General features: G+C 42.2%; 1 protein-coding gene across 2 annotated transcripts in view; it reads left to right on the top strand.

The window, feature by feature from the left end:
• The window catches only part of braf (B-Raf proto-oncogene, serine/threonine kinase), a 31565-nt gene extending 6812 nt beyond the window's left edge, over positions 1–24753 (top strand). Inside the window, exons 4-20 of one of the 2 annotated variants that reach the window (XM_041963531.1) lie at positions 1555–1658; positions 4626–4728; positions 4838–4986; positions 5490–5609; positions 5807–5966; positions 9293–9332; positions 10187–10306; positions 12369–12505; positions 12588–12705; positions 14604–14688; positions 14857–15033; positions 15114–15160; positions 15331–15449; positions 15630–15761; positions 17694–17828; positions 18760–18913; positions 19496–24753. In XM_041963531.1, the coding sequence (XP_041819465.1) occupies positions 1555–1658; positions 4626–4728; positions 4838–4986; positions 5490–5609; positions 5807–5966; positions 9293–9332; positions 10187–10306; positions 12369–12505; positions 12588–12705; positions 14604–14688; positions 14857–15033; positions 15114–15160; positions 15331–15449; positions 15630–15761; positions 17694–17828; positions 18760–18913; positions 19496–19518 (1923 nt within the window). In that variant the 3' untranslated portion in view covers positions 19519–24753. The remainder of the gene's footprint in view (positions 1–1554; positions 1659–4625; positions 4729–4837; positions 4987–5489; positions 5610–5806; positions 5967–9292; positions 9333–10186; positions 10307–12368; positions 12506–12587; positions 12706–14603; positions 14689–14856; positions 15034–15113; positions 15161–15330; positions 15450–15629; positions 15762–17693; positions 17829–18759; positions 18914–19495) is intronic. The other variant, XM_041963530.1, reaches the window with a different exon arrangement.
• Positions 24754–24969: the final 216 nt, after the last annotated feature.

Genomic DNA, 24969 nt, shown 5'->3' with positions numbered 1-24969 from the left:
CAGGCTGGACTCATTTCATCAGCTCATCTCAGTCTTCAGCTGATAATTAGCTGACCTCTTGATTGGTTGTAACAGATACCTGCAGCCACATGGCCCTTTATGGAATAGTTTGGATATGCCTGCCTTAAGACAAGACAAATAAATGGCCATTTCTGTTGGAAATGAGGCGAGCTGCAGAAATAACAACATCAACTGTGTTGAAAGGAGTTTGTCTGAATTGTAGAGAGCTGACGTCACGTCCCGGCCAGTCTCTGTCCCACTAGCTTCTGTAACTCAGTACAATCTCGAATTCAGCATTTCTTTCATCAGTCTTTCTGACAAAATGAAGCATGTTCCTGAGGTTTACTTTCCATAGTCTGAGACATATCAGCATCGTCAACAGCAGGTGCTACAAGAAACTGAAACCTCTGTAATTTTAACAAAGCTAAACAGCATTACTTTGAGCACAGAAAACAACAACTGGGCGGGTTCTTACATCATTGGAACTTGGTTGTGTCCCTATTCATAAAATTCTCCAAACTTTCCAGTTGTTATCCACAAAACTGGCAGACATCCGTGATACTATCTGTGATAAGATAATATTGGCCAGTATATTAGTCTAACTCTTCAGGAGACAACTTGTTCCTCTTATATGTATGGTTTCTTTTTGGTTCTTGACTTATGAAAACCACATAGCTACAAAAGGCAAATAATGGCCCAGAGAGCAAACAGATCTATCATGCTAGAGGCCTGTACCAAATGAAAATTGACATTTGTGAGAAACGTTGTAAAAATTTGGTCATTACTCCAAAGCAGTGGTCATAGTTCTCCCTGTGAGGAACGTCCACTGACAGTCAGTTCAGGACTTTGGCGACCAAAGCTCAGAAATTCAGGATGAAATTCTCACAATGTGACACGGGGCCTCTGCGAACCAGCCAGTCAGAATATGGCATGGAATCACAACAGAGGTAGCTAATGCAAAGTCAGCACAAACCATAGAGTCACAAACGGTGCATTTATGGGACATACACCAGGTTAAAATGGACATCAGAGTCATTGCTGATCTCCGTGAAGCAATTTCATATAGAACACAGCCCAGGTGTAATGGTATGTGGCAGTTAGAATCTAAACCAAATCATTACAAAAGAGTTTTTGTGGTTCAGACTGAGGAAGATGGAGTGTTAACATCTGTAAAGTCAGTGGGCCACTGAGTTTAGATGCTGACATCTTGGAGCTGAGCAGCCTGAGCTGCACAGGTTGACATTAGTTTAACTCTTTTTACAGGAAGGTTGTTTCAGTGTTTTGGCTCTCAGCAGGTTCATGTTCAGTGTGAGGCCCAGGGAAATGAGTGAATGTTCAGTAGGAGACCCCTTTCACTTTGAAGAGATGAAAAGCCCTGCCACCAGCACACCTGAACCATGTTCACTCTCACAGACTAACATTCTCACTCCAACTTTGCAGTTGAAAGTTTCAACATCCAAACTTGCTGTGGTTGTGTCAGCTCATTTCCTCTCTGATGTCAGCCTACTCGGCTCCACCGTGTCAGGACAGTGAGTGTTGTTGTGCTGCGTTCAGGTCCCGGCCCGCTGCGGGATGACTGTGAGAGACTCACTGAAGAAAGCTCTGATGATGCGAGGCCTCATTCCAGAATGCTGTGCAGTCTACAGGATACAGGACGGGTAAGGACCAGAGACCACTAACTAACAATAGACATATGGATGGGATGGAGAGAGCTTTAGAATATTGTAATCAAGCAAAAGTACTGTTACTTTAAACAAATTTTAGTCAAATAAAAATAAAAGTACTTAGGGAAAATTAAAAAGTGATTCAGATAAAATGTACTCTTGAGTACTGTGTATGTTATTGCATTGAATTTTGAGAAGAGAAAGAAGAGTAGAGAGTAGGGTTGTATATCTCCACTACTGAGGCCGATTCGGTATGCATCTCGATGCGCTGACACCGATACGATACAGTTACGATACACTGAAGCTCCCATCGATACAATGCGATACGATTCACTCCTGCTCACGATACGATGCGATTCACGATAACGATTCAACGATATGACTTAACTATAAAAGGATGTTTCGATATGATGTGATCATTCAATACAGTTAGTTGCAGTATGAGAGAGTAATAGTAACATCAGGTTTTTTACCTCAATAGTACAATTCTGCTTTACCCTCTGTATCAATTTGAGGGATGTATTTAATATTTGTTTTTTTATGGAGTAACCAATAAATCATATTTTAAAAAAGACATATTTCAGTAGACAGAGCATTCAATTGTATTTAAAATTAGCACTCCTAACTCCCAATTATGTTCTCTGTCTCTATAATTATACAAAATGTATAAAACTTCACAGTTAAACAGTTTCAGAAAGCACAGTATTAACAATGTGAATAGTGCAAATAACATGACCAGCAACACATACTACTGTCTGCCAGAATGATGTGCTTGTTTCAGTAAGTTGACTGATTTCTTACAAAGAATGAAAATCAAATAACAATGTTTTACAGAATCAAGTGTAAAACAAATAAAACTATAACTGGCAGCCAGTAACAGCTGCTGTACAATACTCTCACCAAGGGGCTCAAATAGAGGTATTTCTTTCCATAGTGCTCCTGTGTATTAGGAGGAAAACGTATTGGTGTAATTTCAATAAGAAATTGAACATGTAAATAAATAACATTTCCTAACAAGCCTTTCTTAACTGCTCACAATGTAAGCAAAAAACATCAACTACTGGCAATCAAACAATGCCATTTACTGCAAACACCTCACTGATTTACCTCATATGGCTTAGTTTCAGGTTTTCCTTTAGAAATATTAACTGGTCTACATGTTCTGGGAATAGCAAACTGCGCTGAGCAGTCACTATTTTTTTTTTATTCTGCTTGTATTTATCTTGTGTTATTTGTGTTTTACCCGCTCTGTAAAGTGTCCTTGAGTGTTCTGAAAGGTGCTTCCAAATAAAATGTATTATTATTATTATTATTATTACTATGTCACCAGCGGTACTGAACACTCGTTCAGAGGGAACGCTTGTTGCGTCGTGCTGCCGACGTACTTGATAGCCGCACGGCATTGTTTGCAAATTGCGCGCGTCTTGTCTAGCTGACCCCCTCGCTTAAAAAAACCCAAATTATTGCCACACGTTTGATTAATGTGTCTTTTTTGGTGCATTAAATATCTCGTTGCGGCTACGGTCTTTCTCGTTTGCCTCGTTTGTCTGTTGTGCACAACACCTGCTTGCGTCACTGCCTGGGGACGCGATGGTGCATTCAGGTTGCCTTGAAAATACTAGAACATAGATAGAAATAGTCGATTTAACAATGGGATTTGCCGGTGTAGACAGGCTAGAAGAGATGCACTGCGAATTCACCCGTAAATTACATCCGATGCACGTTCATTCTAACGGTGCAGTCACATCGCAAACGTTTATATCGGACCACCGATATGAATCGGTGAATCTCCACATCCCTAGTAGAGAGAGAATAATGTGATGAAATATAATGTTGTTTGATTAAAGAACATCTATAGGCTGCAAATTAAATTGGGTTAAATGTCAGCGTATACACTAGTGGAACAACATCACACCAACCAGCCCTAATGTCCAAACCAACAGTAAATTCCATGTGTGTAGATGGCACTTTGCAGCCTGGTTTTCAATTACACGAGCACCTTCCTGCTGTAGGCTCACTACAACTGACCAGAAAGGAGGACAAAAGTCCAACAGTTAAACAAAAATGACTGACAGTAAACAAAGAGTGTACAGACGCTGCAGAGGGTGTAACAAGCGTTATGAGGCCACATGACACTTCTTGTAGAATCAACAGTGGAATAAAACACCACCAAAGCAGACGGCACAGAGATGCATAGACAATATAAACACAGTGACTGCAGCCACAAGCACACACACACTAAAGCAAGAAGAGATGGACAGTTTTTCACCTTGTAGCACACACACACACGCACACACACACACACACACACACTTGCTACTTTGCATGGCAATGCCGTGGTTGTTGACGCTGTCCTCTGGAGAGCGGGTTCAGTGAGTGCGTTGTTGTACTCATCCATCTGAACGCCATTCTGCAAGTCCTAAGCACCGCAAAGTCTTCCACACTTCATGTTCATTGTCAAAGCGTGATACGAGCAGACCTCTCAGCCCCTCTGCTGTCATGTCAGAGAAACATGAACGGCCTCATTCACTTTGCTGGAGGTAAAAGTTCCTCTGTCCCTGCTGGAGGATCTGCCACCAGCAGAGCCAGCATGCACCTGTTGGTCACATCGTGGTTTTGTTTCGGTGAATAAGCACTCTTGCTTGCTGTTCCTTTAAATCAGTGATGCAGATGACGCAACCTTTTCTTCACTGTCTCTGCTTTCATTCTCACACAGTTTATCAGGACCATGTCATGTGACTGGGGTCTTCACTCCGTCACAGATGTGACCTGAATTGTACTGAAGTACGATACTGTACCTCTCTGTATTGGTCAATGAAAGCTGACATTGTAGCTGCAGCGTGTGCTGATGCTCTGCTGGAAACCGCCATGGTTATGATTGCACAACTTTTGATATGATGGTTGAACCAACAGCAGTGTGAATTGTAGCCAATTCCCCTAACCCTCCGCTTCCTGTTCCAGAGAAAAGAAGCCGATTGGCTGGGATACAGACATCTCCTGGCTGACAGGAGAGGAGCTACATGTAGAAGTGTTGGAGAATGTGCCGCTCACCACACACAACTTTGTAAGTACAATTACACAGAAGCTCCCTTTGAGAGTCCAGTGACAGACCAGAAACATTACTGCTCAGCCTTCCTTGGTCCTGATTGTGTGTTTGTGTGTTTGATTGACAGGTGAGGAAGACCTTCTTCACACTGGCCTTCTGCGACTTCTGCAGAAAGCTGCTGTTCCAGGGTTTCCGCTGTCAGACCTGTGGCTACAAGTTCCACCAGCGCTGCAGCACAGAGGTTCCCCTCATGTGTGTCAACTACGACCAGCTAGAGTAAGTCCCACGCTGATGATGGTGTGATGGCCTGCTGTGTCCTCGTGTTAGCTCAGTCCAAAATCTGCAGGACGAGAGCTTGTCTGTGTGTTCCAGTGGGTGGGTCTATTTGCTGCCATATGACAGTGAAGTGTATTCACGCTGCAAGCTTTTTTGGATGGTGATGCCACCAGTTTTTCTGCAGAGTCAACAACACACCTCACCTATCTGACCCTTTTGGAACAGTCTCTTCCCCTGTGTGGCCGAATGACATCTCATGACCTCACTTATCCACGTCTTTAAGTTTAAAGGGGACCTCCACAGATTTTACACACAGCTGAAGACTACAAGTTTAAAATGAAAAGAACGTGGTGGTCTGTAGCCCGCTCCTCATCTCTGCTTGTTAGTCCCTCACTCTGTCACGTGGCGTGAGTTCTCAGCACGTTAGGCTCCACCCACAAGACAAGTTGTGTTGAGAACTGACACATTAAATAAAATCAGTAACCTTGATGTGTGTTCTGCAGCTTGTTGCTAGTGTCCAAGTTCTTCGAGCATCACCCATTCACCAAGGAGGAGGTCTCCTCAGAGGGAACCACCCCCGTGTCTGAGGCATGTCCGTCACTCCCCCCATCCGACTCCACCGGGTGAGTCCTCCACATTCACACTCCTCTTAATGCACTTTTTCAACAACCCAATGAGGATGGTCTGGGGTCTTTTCACTCCAACCACACATCACAGTAGCTGGTGTTTGTTTTTTCTCTCTGCTAGTTAAAGCAAAGAGAGTAAAAGTGCACAAACATGAGTAGAGACTCATTTTTACTGACAGATTTCTTCCTTCCAGGTCTATATGCCATACCACTGTGTCCCCGTCCAAGTCCATACCCATCCCGCCCAGTTTCCGGCCCAACGAGGAGGACCACCGCAACCAGTTTGGCCAGCGAGACCGTTCGTCCTCCGCCCCCAATGTCCATATCAATACCATTGAGCCTGTCAACATCGATGTGAGTCTTTAATCTGTCCATTATTTTCTTGATAAGTGGATTTGTTGTTTGGTCTATAAAATGTCAGAAAATGGTGAAAAATGTCGATCAATGTTTCCCAAAGACCAACAGAACGTCCTTGGATGTCTTTTTTTTGGCCACAACCCAAAGATATTCAGTTTGCTCGCATCGAGGAGTGAAAATACAGAAAGTATTCACATTTAAAGAATAACTTTCGTTTTTTACAACCTGGACCTTGTTTGTAGCATTAAATATGACCATTTACTCACCCAGACAACTTTGGTGGCATTTGGAGTCGTTTTGAAGAAATTAGCCCAAGAGGAGCGGCGCGTATATCCGTATAATGCGAGTACTCGGGGCATCCATGTGCAGCCTCTATATAACGCATAATCTGCGGCGAAACTCGTTCATATTCCAATATTTTGTTCTGATATGCTGGCTCGGCTAGTTTAGCTGTAGTTTGGCACAGCTATGGTTCGTAATTGCGTATTCGTATTCGTCCGCTGCAGAGTTAGCCGTGTTGTGGCTGGCCGTGTTGTGGCTGGCCGCTCGCAGCGCCTGGCGTTCGGTAATGACATCATCCACATCAGAGGTAGTTGTCTAGAGACGCCGGATGTTGATAACATGCCACCACGGGCTCAGAGGGGAATAGCACCAGCATATCATAACAAAATATTGGAATATGAACGAGTTTTGCCGCAGATTATGCGTTATATAGAGGCTGCGCACGGGTGCCCCGATTACTCGCATTATACGGATATACGTGCCGCTCCTCTGGGGCTAATTTCTTCAAAACGACTCCAAATGCCACCAAAGTTGTCTGGGTGAGTAAATGGGCATATTTAATGCTACAAATAAAGTCCAGGTTGTAAAAAACAAAAGTTATCCTTTTAGAAGGTGAAATCAGAGACTAATTTAATAGTTGACAAATGGATTAATTGTTGCAACTCTACACTGTTTAACCAGAGAGGAGGAGCTAACCAACAAAAAGCTGCAGTTATATTTGGCTGCACATAAACGGTGTGCAGGTTAGAAATGCGTAACGTCCACTTACTTCAAAACATGTCTTTACATATCAGGCAGCAGCTGGATTGGGTCTGGGTTATATAGTGGTCTGTCTGAATGGGATCTGTCTGGATCCACATGTGGTTGGAGAGTTTGTAGGAGAAGAACGATCAGGATTACAGGAAGTGCGATGCTTATCAATGAAAGCATCAGAGAGAGAGGAAGGAGTTGCCGGAGAGAGCGTACCTTGAGTGTGTGTGTTACAGGTGAGGCCGCCTGAGAGAGCTCCTCTCAGATGTTTCAGTGTCAGGAATCTGGACGTGTTGCTGCAGCGTGTAGAGGAGAGGGGAGAAATCACCATGCGGGGTCAGCAACGTGTCCACAAAGAGTTAAAGAAGTAAAAGTGAAGATCAGAGCAGAAGAGGATTGGTCACATGCTGAAGATCAGAGAATGGAGAGAAATGACAAAATGGTGGCGGTGCAAAAGGAACTGGAGCAGGAATGAAATGAAGCTGATCAGAATATCTCCATGGAAAAGAAAGGATTCCTGGTGTTTATTGCCATGGTTTTTAATTGTGCTGCTGAAACAGAGGGAGAATCAGAAAGCATTAAGATGCTGCTGGATGCTGTGCCAGGAGATTATTGAAAGTTGGGGACATATCTGGAGAAGATTTAGATGCTTCACTGAGGGAAGGATTTACAGCAACTCAGACAGTGGGTCTGGCTTGTAGGATGGACAGTGCTGTGAATGGGTCCACTTTGGGTGGACACTGTAAATAGTTTGAACTGTGAAGCTGTTACAGTCTAGTAGGTGGCAGTGATGCAACTCCTGTGGAAGCCAACCGCCGTAAAACTCGAGAGAAGAAGACGACGGCAGCTGTCATTGGCCACCAATACACCTTTCTCACCTACACATGCTTTTTGTCAGCATGTTTGACTCAGTGCTGTCACCTGCTGTGAGACATGTCGAAACAACAGACATTAATCCAGTGATGAGCGCACCAGAACGCGGTGAGAGATATGTCGTTCATGTTGACATCCAGCAGACAAAACAGGTGTGTTTTATACAGGCTGAAAGAATTTCTCTGATCACACACTTCCTGTGTCTTCCTAAGCTGAGGATGTTGCTTTATTGAAGTTTATTGGAGGCGAGCAGTGAGTGTCGGAGGTGTATATTGATGTGAAGGGGGAACACTGATAATGAAGAGCATTGATAATGAAGAGCATTACACAAACTCAGTTGGGAGTTAACAGCAGAGTGGCAGTGCACTGAATTTTGGGCTCTGCCGACATTCAGAGGCGTCTGGGACCTTGGTTGGTACCGATCTTCAGCCCAGATTATCTGGTAATAGGATGCGTTTACAGATGAAGTGTTAAACCTGCTGAACTGCTCACAGACTCATCAGGGCATCCCGGATAATTTCAAGCATGTTTGATATTTAGGAGTTAAAATCTGGAAGATTACGTCAGCACTTTCCAAGCGGGACTACAATACCAATGAGAGACGACTGTTTGCTAGTCCTGTAGCAGCTGACGGTGTTGCCAAGCAACAGTAAACAGAATAGAAGAATAGACAACCTGTGTTGACAAACACATGGCAAATTATTACTACAGCCAGTTGTTGCACCGCGTCAGTCATTTTGTGTGGCAGAGAACATGTGAGGTGGTGCGCTGCTCCCTCTGGCACAGTAATCCTGATAACATCCTGTTGAGCGTAATGCGCCAGTATTTTCTAATCTTGCAGTGTGTGCATGTTTGAAACTGGAGAGAAGAGCATCTGTGAAGTTTGCTCTTGGTGTATGTGCGTCGTACAACCCCATGTCTACATCGGTTGAGATGTAAAACTCCTGAAGTCTGTTCGACAAATTTGTAAAATTTACTTACAGTAGCATCATCATCATAACAACAAGTCTGTTTGTTTGTGACTGTCAGCAAACATCAGCAACATCAGTTCTCCAACATAGTTTAGAATTGCCGTACATATGATACATTTACAAAAAGTGATTGAGTTGAAACTCAATTCACCTGCATCTCCAGCTTCTGCTGGTACTTTTCTCCACAACTCTTTTTTTCCTTCTGTCTCTGGATGTTCCTGAAGTGGACTCATAAAGATGTTTTCAGCTCCCCTCAGAGCGTTCACATTTTTCACTGTTTTCCCTCCGTCTGAAACCCCCTCCAGAGCTTTTATTGGTTCCAAAAACATGGATGCACTTTGTGTGAGAGTGCTGCAACAGTAAACTCTATGGTAAACGGTGCAGTGTATTAAATAGTGTTTGTGGAAAGTGTTCATATTATTAATTTCCCTTCTCCTTTCATTTCAGGACCTGATTCGAGATCAGGGCTTAGCGAGGTCAGATGGAGGTAAGCAGCAAAGTAGATTTCTGCTTCATTCTATGGTTTTTTTCCCACCATCCCGCGTCTGCGTGCTCTTGGTCTTCTGTGTGTGTGTGCGTATGTGTGTGTGAGTGTGTGTGTGTGCGTGCGTGTGTGTATGTGTGTGTGTGTGTGAAGTTCAGTTCAGAGTCAGTTATCTTGAGTCCTGCACCCTAGCAGTCACTGAGAGCAGTAGCTGAGGGCACATTTTTAGATCTGTGGGTCAGGGTGTCTTCAGCAGACCTCGTTTTCTTTTTTGCAGTCTTGGTTTGAGCTGCTCTGCCAGGCCAAGCTCCTCCTCAGGACTGTTAGAAGGAAGACATTTAGCTAATGCATTGTACCAAAGTTAAGCAAAAATAAAATGACCAAGAGGCTTGTCAGTAAATCAGAAGCCTGTGGTCTTCATGAGCTAATTGAAGTTCAGAAAAAGGGTATCAGCTGGTACTTCGAAGACTTGAGGTGTAATAAATAAAACTAAAACAGGGAGTGTGACAGGAGGTAGAGGTGTTAGGCTGTGTCGTTTGAACTATGGACAGAGCTTTTTATTCCCCTGCAGATCGATATCGATCTTCTCACCTTGCTTTTGGAAGGAAAGCAAATGAGACTGTTTCCCAAAATCTTTACACTGAAATTTATCATGTGCATATCCTAAAGTTGCACTCAGCAGTGTGAAACCCGCAGATACCCTGACAAACAGAGCTAAGCTAACATGCTCAGAATGAAGTGTGGTACCAGGACTCTCCATCAGAAGCTCAGCTGTAGCCATGGACAGTAGTTAGATAGAGGTGAGAGGGGCAGGGTGAGTAGCAGTGATGGTCTGTCTGTTTCTCTTTGCCCTGCAGCCCCCCCGACCCACCCCGCCCGCTGCTTGAGGAAGCACCGAACACGGACCTCAAGCCCCCTCCTATACTCCTACCCCAATGACATAGTGTTTGATTTTGAGCCCGAGCCTGTTTTCCGAGGTAGTTAGGCCTCTGTGTGTTCCTGTGTCCTTCACCATCCAACACCCCCCCCCCCACTCCCCACACACCAACCCCAGCCCTGTGTCACATCCACTGTGCGTCTCCCTCTTTCTCTTCCCCTTTATGTCTTCACATGCTCACTCTACCACACACCTCACAGGGTCCACAAAGACCTCACAGCGACTCTGATCAGACGCTGCTCTTTGCACGTGTGCTGCTCTAATTGCTGAAAGTCTTCTTGTGATCAAGCAAAGTTAACTCCAGTGAATAAGTGATCACTTATTGTGGTGAGCACTTGTCCTGACTCCAGGCTTTAGCCACATACAGATTGCATTCAAATGAAATATCTACAGCAGTGTGAAAGCATACACATACTGTATCTGCATTTGTTTAGATGACTGATTTTAAAATAGAGGAGTGTACTAAATGTGACTTCAAGTATTTAAAAGGTAAGTTCACCAAAAAAAAAAAACATTTTTTTTCCCGAAAGTCGTAGACCTAGGACCTACTATTGAAGGTAGGTTAGAGATTGACAGGTCCAAAGTTTAATGAGAGGCATCTAAGGCAGTTTGACAAAGGTTTTTAAAGCTATTGACTAAATCATTGGGTTGAGGTACTTTTAGATGGAGTATGATTTAGTAGGCAGAGGCCTGCAGAGGGGGGTCTGGACAGTGTCTGAAAGGCCAATTATTATTTTTATTATTATTATTGAACAGGAATATTAGAAGTGCATGAAGAAGTACAAGGATGGGATGGAGTTCTAGGGCCTGAGACAGTTTGTGCTGGACAGGGAATAAAAATCCGATTTGTGTGGCTTGCTGTGAGGATTGATACCACACTCTGTTTGGTCTTCCACTCTCTTTCATGACGTCTAAGGCAGCGTTTCTAAATAGTGACTATGTGACAGGCCATTAAGCTAAACATTGTGTCCTGGCTTGATGAAGGAGAAGTCACAGCGGGGAACCGGTGAGTCTGTGCCTGGATGGGAGGATGCCAGAGATGCAGGAGGAGAATGGAGGCCGGCAGTGACCTTTGTCAAGCCTTCTTGGCTATATGGAAAATAGCGACTCACAGAGCGTTAGGGACAGTTTAAAACAAAGAGTCACTCTGGAACTATTTGCATATCTCTAAATATTACTAATTTAAAAGACTGAAAACATTCTTACAAAATGAAGTCTAAATAAATTGACTCCAACTATCTTCTAATTAGCTTCATTAACTTCATTATCTCTTATTATTTTAGATGGTATAATTTCATCAGCTGTATATCCATTTAAATCTACCTGTAATTTCACAAATGTTTTATGGAGACTGTTGTATCAAATACAGGAATAAACTTAAATTAGATACTAAAATCAGGTGAAAAAATCAAACAAAGAAAAATTATTTCATTAAAAGATCTCCCAAATGATGCTGGGGGGGGCAAGAGGCAACAAGATGACAGCTTCTTTTTGTTGTTTCACCAACTGACCAGGTTAATGTCTAACTAGCTGAGTAAATTTGCATGTGATGCTTAGCTGGAAAAATATGACCACAGAAGCAAATTTTCACCGTGATGGTTAAATGTTGCATGAGCCAAAACTGAACTGCAAATTTGAGTTAATACATTAAAATAATTTCTAAATATTGTCTGTCTATTAACTTCAATATGTCCTAAACCAAGCGAAACATGTCCTGGAGGTGAGGCTGAACCTGTAAACAGTTTGACATCGTTGTTGGAAAATTGGATTAAAGAAGCAACAGTTTAAAATCAGGTTCCTTTTTTAACAGCAGTATTAAGTCCTGAGATCCTGACATAATTAGTTAATAATTAACAGTAATGGGAAGTCTAGAATATTAAACCATTAACTGCCATCCAACCAAACACCCCCTCACTTTTCCTCTGCATGTGACCGAACACACACACTGATACAGAAGCCTCAATCCCTGTCCTCGCCCAAACTTCTCTTTCTTTACTCTTCTGCTTTCTCTCACCTTCTTTTCTGTCCACCAGTGTTTCCTCTCCACCTCACCTCTCTTCTTTTATTGTTTCCCTTCTCTTCATCCCTGATTCCCCCTGCAGGCTCCACCACAGGGCTGTCGGCCACACCTCCTGCCTCTTTACCTGGCTCTCTGACCAATGTCAAGGTTCCGCAGAAGTCGCCATGCCAACAGAGGGAGCGCAAGTCGTCGTCCTCGTCCGAGGACCGCAATAAAATGGTGGGACGTTGTTTCGGAGATTAGTATTGTTATGGGGTCTATTGTCTGTGTGCTTGTGCTGACCGAGTGTTCTGTGGAACAGAAAACCCTGGGGAGAAGGGACTCCAGTGACGACTGGGAAATCCCTGAGGGTCAGATCACTCTGGGTCAGAGGATAGGTTCTGGATCCTTTGGAACTGTCTTCAAGGGAAAGTGGCACGGTAAGACCATTACTGTACTCTGTTGTCATTATTATTAAAATTAGTAAATGAGCCTGTTGCACTGGGACATGTTCCCTCCTTACCATGATCACACACACACACACACACACACACACACACACACACTCAATCCCACTGCCAGAAATACTCACCAGAACACCTTGTGGATTCATCCGCTTCTGAAAATAGTCCTCAACAAATGCACTATTTCCTCCTGTTTGAGTAACGTTTGCTAAAACCTGCAGTGACCACATGTATTTTAGGAAATTAGCTTTTTTTTTTCTTTTTTTTTTTTAATGAAGCTTTATATTTGTGAGCTGTTTTTTAGATTCAACCCGTGAGCTTGGTGCTGAGAGCCACGTACAGGGTATTAAGTGAAGGACTGACGCATTGTTGGTTTTGAGTGTTAAAGCCTTTATCCTTTAAAGGATAACTTTCGTTTTTTACAACCTGGACCTTATTTGTAACATTAAATACGCCCATTTACTCACCCAGACAACTTTGGTGGCATTTGGAGTCGTTTTGAAGAAATTAGCCCCAGAGGAGCGGCGCATATATCTGTATAATGCGAGTACTCGGGGCATCCATGCGCAGCCTCTATATAACGCATAATCTGCCGCGAAGCTCGTTCATATTTCAATATTTTGTTATGATATGCTGGTGTTATTCCCCTCTGAGCCCGTGGTGGCATGTTATCAACATCCGGCGTCTCTAGACAACTACCTCTGACGTGGATGATGTCATTACTGAACGCCAGGCGCTGCGAGCAGCCAGCCACAACACGGCTGACTCTGCGGCAGTCGGCTACGAATACGCAATTACGAACCATAGCTGTGCCAAAATACAGCTAAACTAGCCGACCGCCGGCTCAGAGGGGAATAGCACCAGCATATCATAACTAAATATTGGAATATGATCGAGTTTCGCTGCAGATTATGAGTTATATAGAGGCTGCGCATGGATGCCCTGAGTACTCACATTATACGGATATACGCGCCGCTCCTCTGGGGCTAATTTCTTCAAAACGACTCCAAATGCCACCAAAGTTGTCTGGGTGAGTAAATGGTCGTATTTAATGCTACAAATAAGGTCCAGGTTAAAAAAAAAACGAAAAAGTTATCCTTTAAGACACTCCAATATGAGGAATCCTCCCAGCTCACTGTCTGTTCTACTTCCAACTAGCACGTCAGTATATTTGCTGGGACGTGTGTTAATAAAACATTCGTGCTGTACCATCTGTAACCATTGGTGTGTCCAAATCAAGCAACACTGAAATCTAAAATATTCTGACTGTAAAGCAATATTTTGTCACTACTTTCCGTATTGGTCTGAATATAGTACAATAGCTTTTTTTCTCACAGAACCTCTTTGACAGTGTAGATGTGTTGACATTTGTTTGTGTTGTGTTTGTGTTTGCTCATTTCCAGTAATAATTTGATATGACTTTACCGGAAATGTGAAATATGACTAAACTGTGATGTGAAGGTGGCCTTGTCTTACAGTCATCCTTCTTATATTTGGGCCAGTGTAGTATGTTGACATCCAGTCAGTAATCTGTGTCTGTAGTCAGAAGTGAAGTATAGATTGACAGGGGTCAGAGCCTGTCCTCACAGTCTCCCCCCACACCAGTATTCAGTGTATGCAGTGTTGTCATTGGTGAAATGTGATGTGGTTCCCATGGAAACACTTTCTAAACTGTTCTGGGGTGTTTTGTTTTTGACATGTGTAAAATGTCCAGAAACAAGCGATACAAAGTGAGTTTTTCATTTTACCCTCCTCACAGTCAGTAAGCCTGTAGGGCACTCCGTGGAGGGCTGTGGAAGTTTGCAGGTGTGTTCTGAGACACATTTTCTCCAAACTAAAGCATGTTTTTTGATGTGTTCTTCGTCTCCTCCCAGGTGATGTGGCAGTGAAGATGTTGAACGTCACTGCTCCCACACCACAACAGCTTCAGGCCTTCAAGAATGAAGTGGGAGTCCTCAGGTAATGCCTGCCACCGGCTCTTTAATTAGGGAAATACACATATGCACTTTGCACCTTTTATAATGCACTACAGATTAGCATCATATTACTTAAGTATCCTCCTTTAACAAGGATATACAAAATAGCTGCAGTCCTGTAGTTTCATCAACCGACCTGTGTTTGCACCAGGAAAACGCGTCATGTGAACATCCTGCTGTTCATGGGCTACACCACCAAGCCTCAGCTGGCCATTGTGACCCAGTGGTGTGAAGGTTCCAGTCTGTACCACCACCTCCACATCATCGAGACTAAGTTTGAGATGATCAAGCTGATCGACATCGCCCGGCAGACGGCTCAGGGCATGGAGTGAGTTCCCCTGCAAATACGCAAGCAGTCAGATCTGGTGTGTGAAGTTGGACTGCTAACTGTTCTCTTTTCCTCCTCAGTTACTTGCATGCCAAATCAATCATTCACAGAGATCTGAAGAGCAACAGTATCCTTCTGAAACTTGTATGAAACTGAATCTGTTGATGATGTTGAGATTTATGTTGTTATCAGACAAGCAGGGATGAGAATATAACTGCCACCCCTAGAACGCAGAACTCTTACATGGTTAAGAGTTTAGAAGTAGAAGAGTGCTTCCTTCACCTCATTTCCTCCCAGATATTTTCCTCCACGAGGATCTGACAGTGAAGATTGGTGACTTTGGTCTGGCAACTGTCAAGTCCCGCTGGAGTGGCTCCCACCAGTTTGAACAGCTCTCTGGCTCTATACTATGGATGGTCAGTGTTCATCTCCAACCAGTGATCCTTCACTCAGTCTTCATTTTACCAGTTCTACATTTATTCTGTCGTCAAGTGCAAAAACACAAACTTACAACAGTATTTACAAAACCAATAGAGAACAAGGTGTGAGCTACTATTGTGTAGTTGTCTTTGTTAGTGTAACCTGTTCTCTGTCAGGCACCAGAGGTGATCCGGCTGCAGGACAAGAATCCCTACAGCTTCCAGTCAGACGTCTACGCCTTCGGCATCGTGTTGTACGAGCTCATGTCAGGAGCGCTGCCCTATTCCAACATCAACAACAGGGACCAGGTGAGAGGACTCATTCAGTCACACTGACACCTGACTTAGCTGCTTTAATAAAGTAAAATGCACCCTACTGTTTTTTAATTTTCCATAGTCCTCAGACCACAGCTCAGTAGATCTCTGATTAGACAAGTTCCAAAACCCCTCCACACCTGGTTAACTGTATCGTGTGATGTCTCAACCAAAATAACCACAGTGAGCAGAAAAATAGGAACCCTTCCCTGGTGGCTCATACCATTCCATTTGCATATGTGTTGCCACACAGACACCGGCATGCACCAGTGATTCCTAAATATAGAAATAAATTTCCCCCACCCAGTAAGATTTTTTTTAATTTATTTGCATTTTGAGTGGATACATCATGCATTGTCAAAACAGATCAGACATCTTGCAACTTAAATTATATTCTTTGAGGAAATAGTTCAACATTTGGGAAGTGGACCTATTCACCTTCTTCCTGAGAGTGGGCTGTTCAGATGGATATCAATCCCCTGTCAGGATGTTGTTAGCCTAGCTTAGCATAAAGACTGAAGCTAACGTGACCCTGTCCAAAGTCAAAAAATACACCTACTGTACCAACACCTCTAAAGCTTAGCAAAAATGTCTTTTTATATGTACAGAAACACATCTGTGACTAAGTAGAAATAAATGTTATGCTTGTAATTCAGTTTAAAGCGTTTTCTAAGAAACAGTTTGAGTAAAGATACATTTGTTGATTTCTAAGCACTTGTTGATGTACAACCTTTCAATGTATTCTTATTTTCACTAATCATTTAAACAGTGATAGATAAAATTGGTGTTGCTTTGTGGGTTTTGATCTTTACATTATTAAATAGGCTGCACAAGCTAGACAAGAGCAAATTGCCTCAGTAAATCTTCCTATACAGGCTAAATATTTAGGGCCAGTCGAAGGCAAACCACAGGAGGACTGTAGAGCTGTAGGCTACTGGTGTGCTGTCAGCATGCCTTTAAATCGAGTAAACAGCGTGGGCTTATCTGCCTCCAATTCCTCCAATATTACTCTAATTTCATTTAGCTGGAATACCCTTTTCCTGTTCTTTTAAGTGTTTCCACATCACTTTGTTTTATGCTAAATGTAAAGAACTACATGTTAAATTCATGGTGTCACCTGCATGAGTGAACCAGTCCTTCGGGAGTCTTAATAATCATCTGTAGCTGCTGCTGTTGTTAATTATTGTCCTGAATTTTGATGAACTGATCCCCCATTTGGTTGTCTGATTTAACTACATTAATTGCAAAAAAAGGTGAAACATGTCCCTGAGGCAAAGGTAATAACCAACAGTACAAAACTCAGAGGTTCAGTAGTAATACAATGGAATGACATACAAAGATGTAATCCAGAGAAAAGCAGCAAATCCTCATAACTGTGGAGCTGAAACAAGATACAAAGTGTGAAATCATGAAATGACTTTCATGATTAATCAATTATGTCAAAGTGTCTGACTGATTATTAGATTATTCCTTTGAGCTCTATAGTCATCATTTAGATTTTGCTGTTGCGTGAGGCACACATTACCTTTAAGAACTAGCCTTAAATCAAAGTATTCAGCAAATAGAACAACAAAAGATATCATTTAAAAGCCTTTTCTAATTCCTTTTTAAAATATAATTGTTACTTCATCATAGGGAAGCTATTATTAATAGACAAATTATACGATCTTTATCTGTGTATCACTGTACTTAATTCAAGTTAAATACACCTAACTGTTATGATGCAATTTAATTTGTCAATTTATAATACATTTTTCACTTTATAATAATAAAAATCAACACAGTAAAAAATGTATCAGTGGCACAGTCCAGTCCAATTTTCCTAACATTAACATTTGAGCTCTGTAGGAAGCTACAGCTCTACAAAATGTTAATAGCCTGTTAACCCTGCAGCCAAATATTGTAATGACACATCTTTTCCCATAGATCATATTCATGGTGGGTCGAGGTTACCTGTCTCCTGACCTCAGCAAGGTCCGCAGCAACTGTCCGAAGGCCATGAAGAGACTGATGGCCGACTGCCTGAAGAAGAAGAGAGAGGAGCGACCCCTCTTTCCTCAGGTGAGATAATAGGCTAATGCTTTAATTTTCACTGGGAGACAATGGATGCATATCATTTATACAGTAAAGACAGAATGAAAATGTAAAATGGTCTTTTTTACCTCAATTGCAAATATAACTAGATGTTTACTTCTTCTGTTAGAGACAGGCCTTTATTTCTAACCATCTCTGTTGTTACAGATATATTTTATCATATGTGAGAATGACATGTTGCCTTTAGTGCAGACTCAACACAGCACGTATTCCATCTACACAGCAACACGGTCATACCATCTCACCACTTGTTTTCTCTCATTTTTTTCTTTTTAACACAAATACTGTTTTCGCTTATTAATTAAATTGATTTCCAGTCATTCCCACTCCATTTTCTCAATCAGTGTAAAGCTTCTGTCCACGAAACACAACACTTCCTCCACAGATACTTCACATTAAAAGCCCTCTAAAGGGCATAATCCCTCCATGTCCTGGGAGGCTTTGTATGTGAAACATCAACCAGAGGTGTTAACTTTAATTGGTGGTAGCTAACCCTGATCAGAAAATCTGCAGGGTACAAGCTTGTAGTTAATTAGAGAATAATATTTCTGAATCTATCATGCAGGCTTGTATTAGCAACTGATCTTTACTTGTACATACCGATTATACAGATACTCTTTTATTTTAGGATTTACAGTGTACAGTAGTAGAAACATTGGTATTTTAATCATTCAGTGACTATTGGAGACTGTGTATGTGCAGCTCCAGAATGTGACGTAGGCCCAGAAGATAGGTGCTAGCTTTCTTTTATCTGCTCTCTGTGAATTTTACATTAGATTTCATATACTCAATTTAATGATGACAACATTGTCAACATTTTCAACACACAGCATTGCTAATGGTTTTGTTTGGCCATCCTGATTCTGACTGGTGATCCTGTGGCTGTTTATTCTGTTAGATCTTGGCGTCCATCGAGCTGCTGGCTCGCTCATTACCCAAAATCCACCGCAGCGCCTCAGAGCCTTCGTTAAATCGAGCGGGCTTTCAGACGGAGGACTTCAGCTTGTACGCCTGCGCCTCACCCAAAACCCCCATCCAGGCCGGTGGCTATGGTGAGCTCATACACACATACATGAAAACAATAGTTGCCTCATCACACAAATGAGTTGTTTCATGAAAATTATAAAACTCAAAATACAAGGATAAAAGTAAATGCACACACACACACATACTTACCTTTGCTACATAAATCCTCTAATAAACAAGGGTCAGAGTGATATAATGCTGAGTAGATCATTTGACCACTCGATTAGTAATTGAATTGAATCTGAGGAATTTTTACGCTAATGGAATCAAATGCAGTAGCCCAGAAATCTATATTAGCTTTGTGAAATGGATAGTGGTGATGTTTTATATGAGTGCAGTTAGAGATTTTGTCATTGATGTCATTCCATAGGCGCAGACATGCGGAGAGCTGTATTTGAAGACATTTCTGCTCAAATCTTTGTCTTCTCTCCAGCATCCAAACCAGTTAGCTCAAAAAAATGTCCGCTCTCAACACTGGTCTAATTTGAATCCGTTGAGTTTAAACATAGTGATAAGATACCAGCTGCGAATCCTGATAATTGTCATTACTAATGCTGCTGCAAGAGTGCTTACTACTATTAATGCTCTGTACCTTTATTACTTTTCAGGGGAGTTTTCGGCATTTAAGTAAGTGCTGCAGATCCCACCAGTCCATCCCTCGTCACTTCTCAAAAGTCTCGTGTCCATGCGGTGGATTCATTCATTCCTGAAAAACAAATAGTCTCAAAGAATGTGCTTTTTTCTTCGTCTGTCAATCTGAAGAAGGCAGCCTCATTGGAGTCCATCCAACATAAAGCTGTCCAGCAGGCAAACAGTGACAGACAAAACTGAATTAGGGAAAAATTAAAAAAAAAAAAAAACTTGAATGACACAAAAGGAAAAAAAAAAAAAGAAAACTCCAAGACATCCATACCAAAAGAGGTTTAGCAGGAGACCACAAGCGTCACAGACCGACTTGCCTGCTGGAGAGAACGGATGAAGGTAAAAGGAAGGAGAGACAGAGAGGTGAAGCGTCTTTGGGTGCGGCTCATCCATTCATTGCGTGTGCAGGTGAGGAGGGGGGGCTGGTTTATCAGCCGGGCCGCTGGACTGCACTTTGAGTGATGGCAGAACGGGCCAGTGGAAGGAGGAGAGGCCTCCCGTCCTTCAGTTGAGATGGAATGCCAGGCGTTAGTCCGTTCCCGAGATGAGCAGGAGGCCACTCAGCAGAGTTTAACCCCGAAGGAAGATGACTTGAAAGACAGATCTATTTCTATTTTTTCATTTATTTCTCATGTTTTAGATTTTAACTAGCACTTGCTAGGAATGCTGAGCTTTTCTGTCATTTGTTTCTTTTCTAGCACAGGCCTTTACTTTTTTGGTTTTTGTTTTTGCCTTCTTGTTTGCCCCCAACAATTTCGACAGACACCTGTGATGAAATGGCAACAGCTATTAATCTACTGAAAGATTTTGCTCTATTATTTCCAAAATGTCTGACCCTTCACACAAAAGCAGGAGAAGCGGTTCCTTCTGTAGATTTCCTGTAGAAACGTCTGCAGCCTGCACTGCTCCACCAGCTGCAGGAGCTGTTCTTTGGGAGGAAAAATGCTTATTTGTTAGGTGATGGAAGTTGCATGAGATTGTTTTTTTTTTCCACTTAAAAGGCCTGGTCTAAGCCAACAAATGAGATGTGTGTTAATTAGCGAGCTTTATATAGGTGATGGAAAGATTTTGCTCCTGAGACGCTCTGCCTTTTCAAAGGATTTCATGCCTGTGTGAAAGCAGCAGAAGCGGTTTTGTCTGTAGGTTTCCGGTAGAAAAGTCCAGAGCCTGACATGTCCTGCCGGCCACAGGGGTCATTCACAGGGAGGAAGAAATGCAGATTTGTTTGGAGGTGAAAGCTAAACAACAGAGGTTTGTTCTTCTGTTTAAAGAGCCTGGTCTAAGCCAAGCTGCTGCCCAGCATTTACACTGAGCTAAGCAGTGTGTACAGTACTTGTGGCTCAAAGCTTCAAAGTTGTTACACAGCATCTTTGCAACAAAGCTTTTCCAAGTGCATGTCGTGTCGTTTTTTTAATTTTTATTTGTATTTTTTTTGATCATGTGGCTTTCATATTGCACTCGGCATAAAATAGGACCTTACTTGTTGCAGCTGCTGACTAATGGGCTGCAGCGTTACCTGCTGAAAGGACCGGCGATCCTCTGGTTCTGCATTCTGTTAGTCTTGAAAATGTTCTTTCAATCACACCTTTTACTTTCTCTACACACATGCACCTGAACTTTTTTCATTCCAGTGTGTGTTAAGGGTTGTAGGTGTTATTACAGGTTATTTTTGTTTTATCGTCAATGTTTGCCTTTTTCTGTACAGGCAGGCCTGCAGATATTTACTTATTTATGTGATCTTCTTGTTTTGTTTTATGGATTTATTTCCAGAACCGCTATATTTGAAGCTATCGGTCTTTCTTTTGACACTTAGTCATTTTAGTCTTTGTGACTCGTGTACTTGCACTTTGTAGAGATGAAGAATAAATTGTGACATACAGAGCTGATGACCTAAAATTCAGTTTCCAATGTATGAGTCATCTGCAGGGGCTGAACTGTGAATATTTTGCTGGGAAGGCTCAGTTGTCATCTAAGGACTGTCTTTGATGAACCCCCCAGCAGCCAGGTGTCACGATACCTACAGTGATGAGAGCTGAGCGAATGAGACTGCCGGCCTTATAGATGGATATTGTGGAGGTAGAACAACAGTTGAAACGTCCTTCCAAACACTGACAGACTGGTTCTTCATACTCATCAAGGATCATGTACGTCTTTCCATCATTAACTAACCCCCCAGCAACCCCCTACCCACAGCAATGTTATTCTGAAGTTTGTTGCCTACCTTTTATCAAACTATGTCTGTGTTAGGAATTACACTTCCTTGGCATCTGACCCATCAGTCCCATCTTTGTGCATCCAGGGCAGAGAGAGGGGATGTAGTTTTGCCTAGCTTAGCATTAAGACTGGTAGCATGGCGCACTGCTCGCCCTGACCCAGGACAGCCTTACTATTCACCGTGGTCTGTAGTTTGGACATTTGAGTCACAGTGCAGAGCTCATAAAATGTGTAACAATAAGCATATTGAACATATAAACTCGTAAGAAGTATTTGTCACCACTGACAAGTGAGCAAGAATTCCTGCTCCATCTTTGAAAGAGCATTATTTGTAGCTAATTTTTTGTGTTTCTTTTTACCCACCTGGCTTTTTTCCCCCCACCTCAAAAATGGCTAAGAAGCTTGCCTCCCATCTAGTCAATTGGCATTTTTAACATTCTTCCCCTGACAATTTGTATGAGCCGTTGAATAATCATCTGTAATGTCTTGAGACAGTACCAAACCCTTGGTCGGGGCTAATTTCTTACTCCAGCTCCATCAAAACTGAAAAGATACACCTTCAAACATTCAGAAATATTACATCTAAAGTAACTCTGGACTAGATGCACAAAGATGTGTTTCGTTAACATCACATTACCCAGGTTAAGACTGCAGACGAAAACTGTGTGTGATTAATATCTGAAGAGTAACCAAACCCAATTCTGTGTGAAGCCTGATTCCTGCTGGTGAAAGCGAGGCAGGTTACGTGAACTTCATTTGGCCTCGTGGTGTGCTGTATGCCGCATGGTGGAGCAAACCTTTTTATTGCAACTTGGCTGTTATTTTTTGGTCAATATTCCCGTCATTGCAGTCGTCAGTTTGATTGCTGAGATTCGGGAGCAGGGCTGTCATTTTATATTTTGAAAGCTCTAAACACCATTCTAACACTCCTGATTAATATTCAGAGTGTAGAAGCACAATGCGCTGCTCCTTGCGCTCCAGCAGAGTTCATAAAATGTGCTGTTCATCTGGCCATTGGTAGAAACACAAGCAGTCAGCTGATCAGACAGGCTGGAAGCAAACCCTCAGGTTATCTGGAAGAAAAAAGAAAGCAGAACAAAAACAACAGATTATAGCCTCTTCAAAGAGTTTTTCTTTTACCTAAACTGTCATTGTTTTGTAGCGTTGCCAGTGTTGGCTATGATGTGTTCTTGCAACACGCTGTGGGTCCACTTGTTGAGCACAAACTGGTGTATGTTGGATTTTTGAATGCACTCTCACAGAAACAGCTGGTATCACCTGGCAGTAAAGGCCAGCCAATAGCAGACAGCCACCTCACGTGGTTTCACCTGTACGTTTAAAGGGAGGGGGCTCCACAGAGTTTGGTTTGTACTACTCCACTTTCATCTGTCCTAATACCTGTACTTGAGTCCTACATAGTATGCAGGTTAAGGTTAGACTGGTGGATAAGAGACACTTTGGCCTTTTATTAAACATTGCATATCACTCAGTCATGTAACCCAGCTGATGTGAGGTTCTGCTCTGTCCATAACTTCCCAAATATCTGAAGAAACCTGAGCTGACATGTTATTGGCCTTTTTGAGAAGAGATTTGAGCTTGTTTGGTTGGACTAGTCACTGAACTATAACTGCCGTGAACTTCTTGATGTCTTGAAATTCTAAAGTTAAAAAGGTAATGAAGACACTCCGTCACAAGTACAAAATACTAGTTCATAACAGTATAGGTACCTACAGAAGAGGATTATGTCCAGTGGGATTCTGAGATTAAAATTCAATTTGAGTTTTAATACTTTTATTCTACAAACAAACCCAAATTCTGACAAGATTTCTGGAATTCTGATTAAATTTTCTTAATGTCCTCCTTTTGTTTTTGAGAATTCTGACACAAGGCTAGGATCATACCTAGAATTTAAAGTCAGACTTTGTTCCAAATGCTCTGAGATTAGCAACTTTATTCTGAGAATGAAGTCAGAGTTTTGACTTTATTTTTTGCCTTTACAAAACATCTTAAACCACCGGACCACCAGGGGTCAGTGATTACATGCTTGCCCACTTAGATGCTTTGGAACATTGGAAGTGTGGATGTTGAAACTTTCCAACTACCAACTCAAGGTTTAGCTAATTACCAGTTCTAGAGCTTTTGATCGAGTTAACTGCTGTTTCCAAGGTGAAGAATGAAGTGTCAAGGTCAACGTTTAGCCCACACAGACTCACAGCCCCCGAGGTGCTCAGATCATGGCTAGTTTACGGCAAAGGAATTTAAATTGTTTTATCTACTATTTCCCAGGTCAAGAATGAACTGTCAGCTTCACTAGAAGTAGCACATGTCCTTAGTCCTCTGACACAGGCGTCAGTGTCATCCTTCAGTGAGCAGTGGCTGTAGTCTGCTGTACTGGGATCTGCTGTTACACATTCTAATTGCTTACTGAACACATAACGGGACCTGAGTAAACAGTAATGTCTTTCATAGCGCTGTATTTTTTTTCCTTCGAGATCTTTATTTTCTATGAGAATATTATCACAGATGTATATCTGGCAGACCTTCATAGAATCCACAGGAGTAATCACTGAGCTCCACCTCTAAGGATCTCCACCACCCACCTCTAACCTCACTACACATTCTCTGTCTTTGTTCCTCTCGCTCATTCGCCTTTTTCTTCTTTAACATTCCCTCCCTCTCCTTCTTGCCTGCACCTTAAACCTAGCAATTCGTTTCAACTGAGAACTATCATGAAAAAAATTTATGGAGATTTGTTTTGTTTTGTTTTTCACCTGTAAATAGTTGTACAAAGGAAATACTGTCAGTTTGCTAGGAGGCATGGAGACTACAAATGTAACAAATTATAAAACGTTCAAAATAAAGAGACAAAGATTAAAATACATTTTGATAGGGAGACTTCTGAGAAAAACAGTTGAGTGTAAAAATATTTATGGCTGTATCATAAGGAGAAAGAGCTTAATGTATTTGTTGTGAATATGAAAAACTGATATATTAAATAAGTGCATGAAAACTGTAGTTTGGTTCATGTGTCATTTGTATGGGGTTGTGTTGGAAGCCAGTGGACCATCCACTGATGTGGAAAGACTTTAAGACCACATGGTGGCAGCATCTACCTGTGATGTGTCAAGAATCATCTGCTGCTGAAAGGAGATGTGGAGCACAAAGCAACAGCAACTGGGAGAATTTCTGTGTTGGGAAGTTTCCTAACACTGAGGCACCGTCACAT

The sequence above is a fragment of the Chelmon rostratus genome, chromosome 22 (assembly GCF_017976325.1).
Source record: "Chelmon rostratus isolate fCheRos1 chromosome 22, fCheRos1.pri, whole genome shotgun sequence".
In the NCBI taxonomy this organism is placed as follows: domain Eukaryota; kingdom Metazoa; phylum Chordata; class Actinopteri; order Chaetodontiformes; family Chaetodontidae; genus Chelmon; species Chelmon rostratus.
This window is presented reverse-complemented; position numbering and strand designations above follow the sequence as displayed.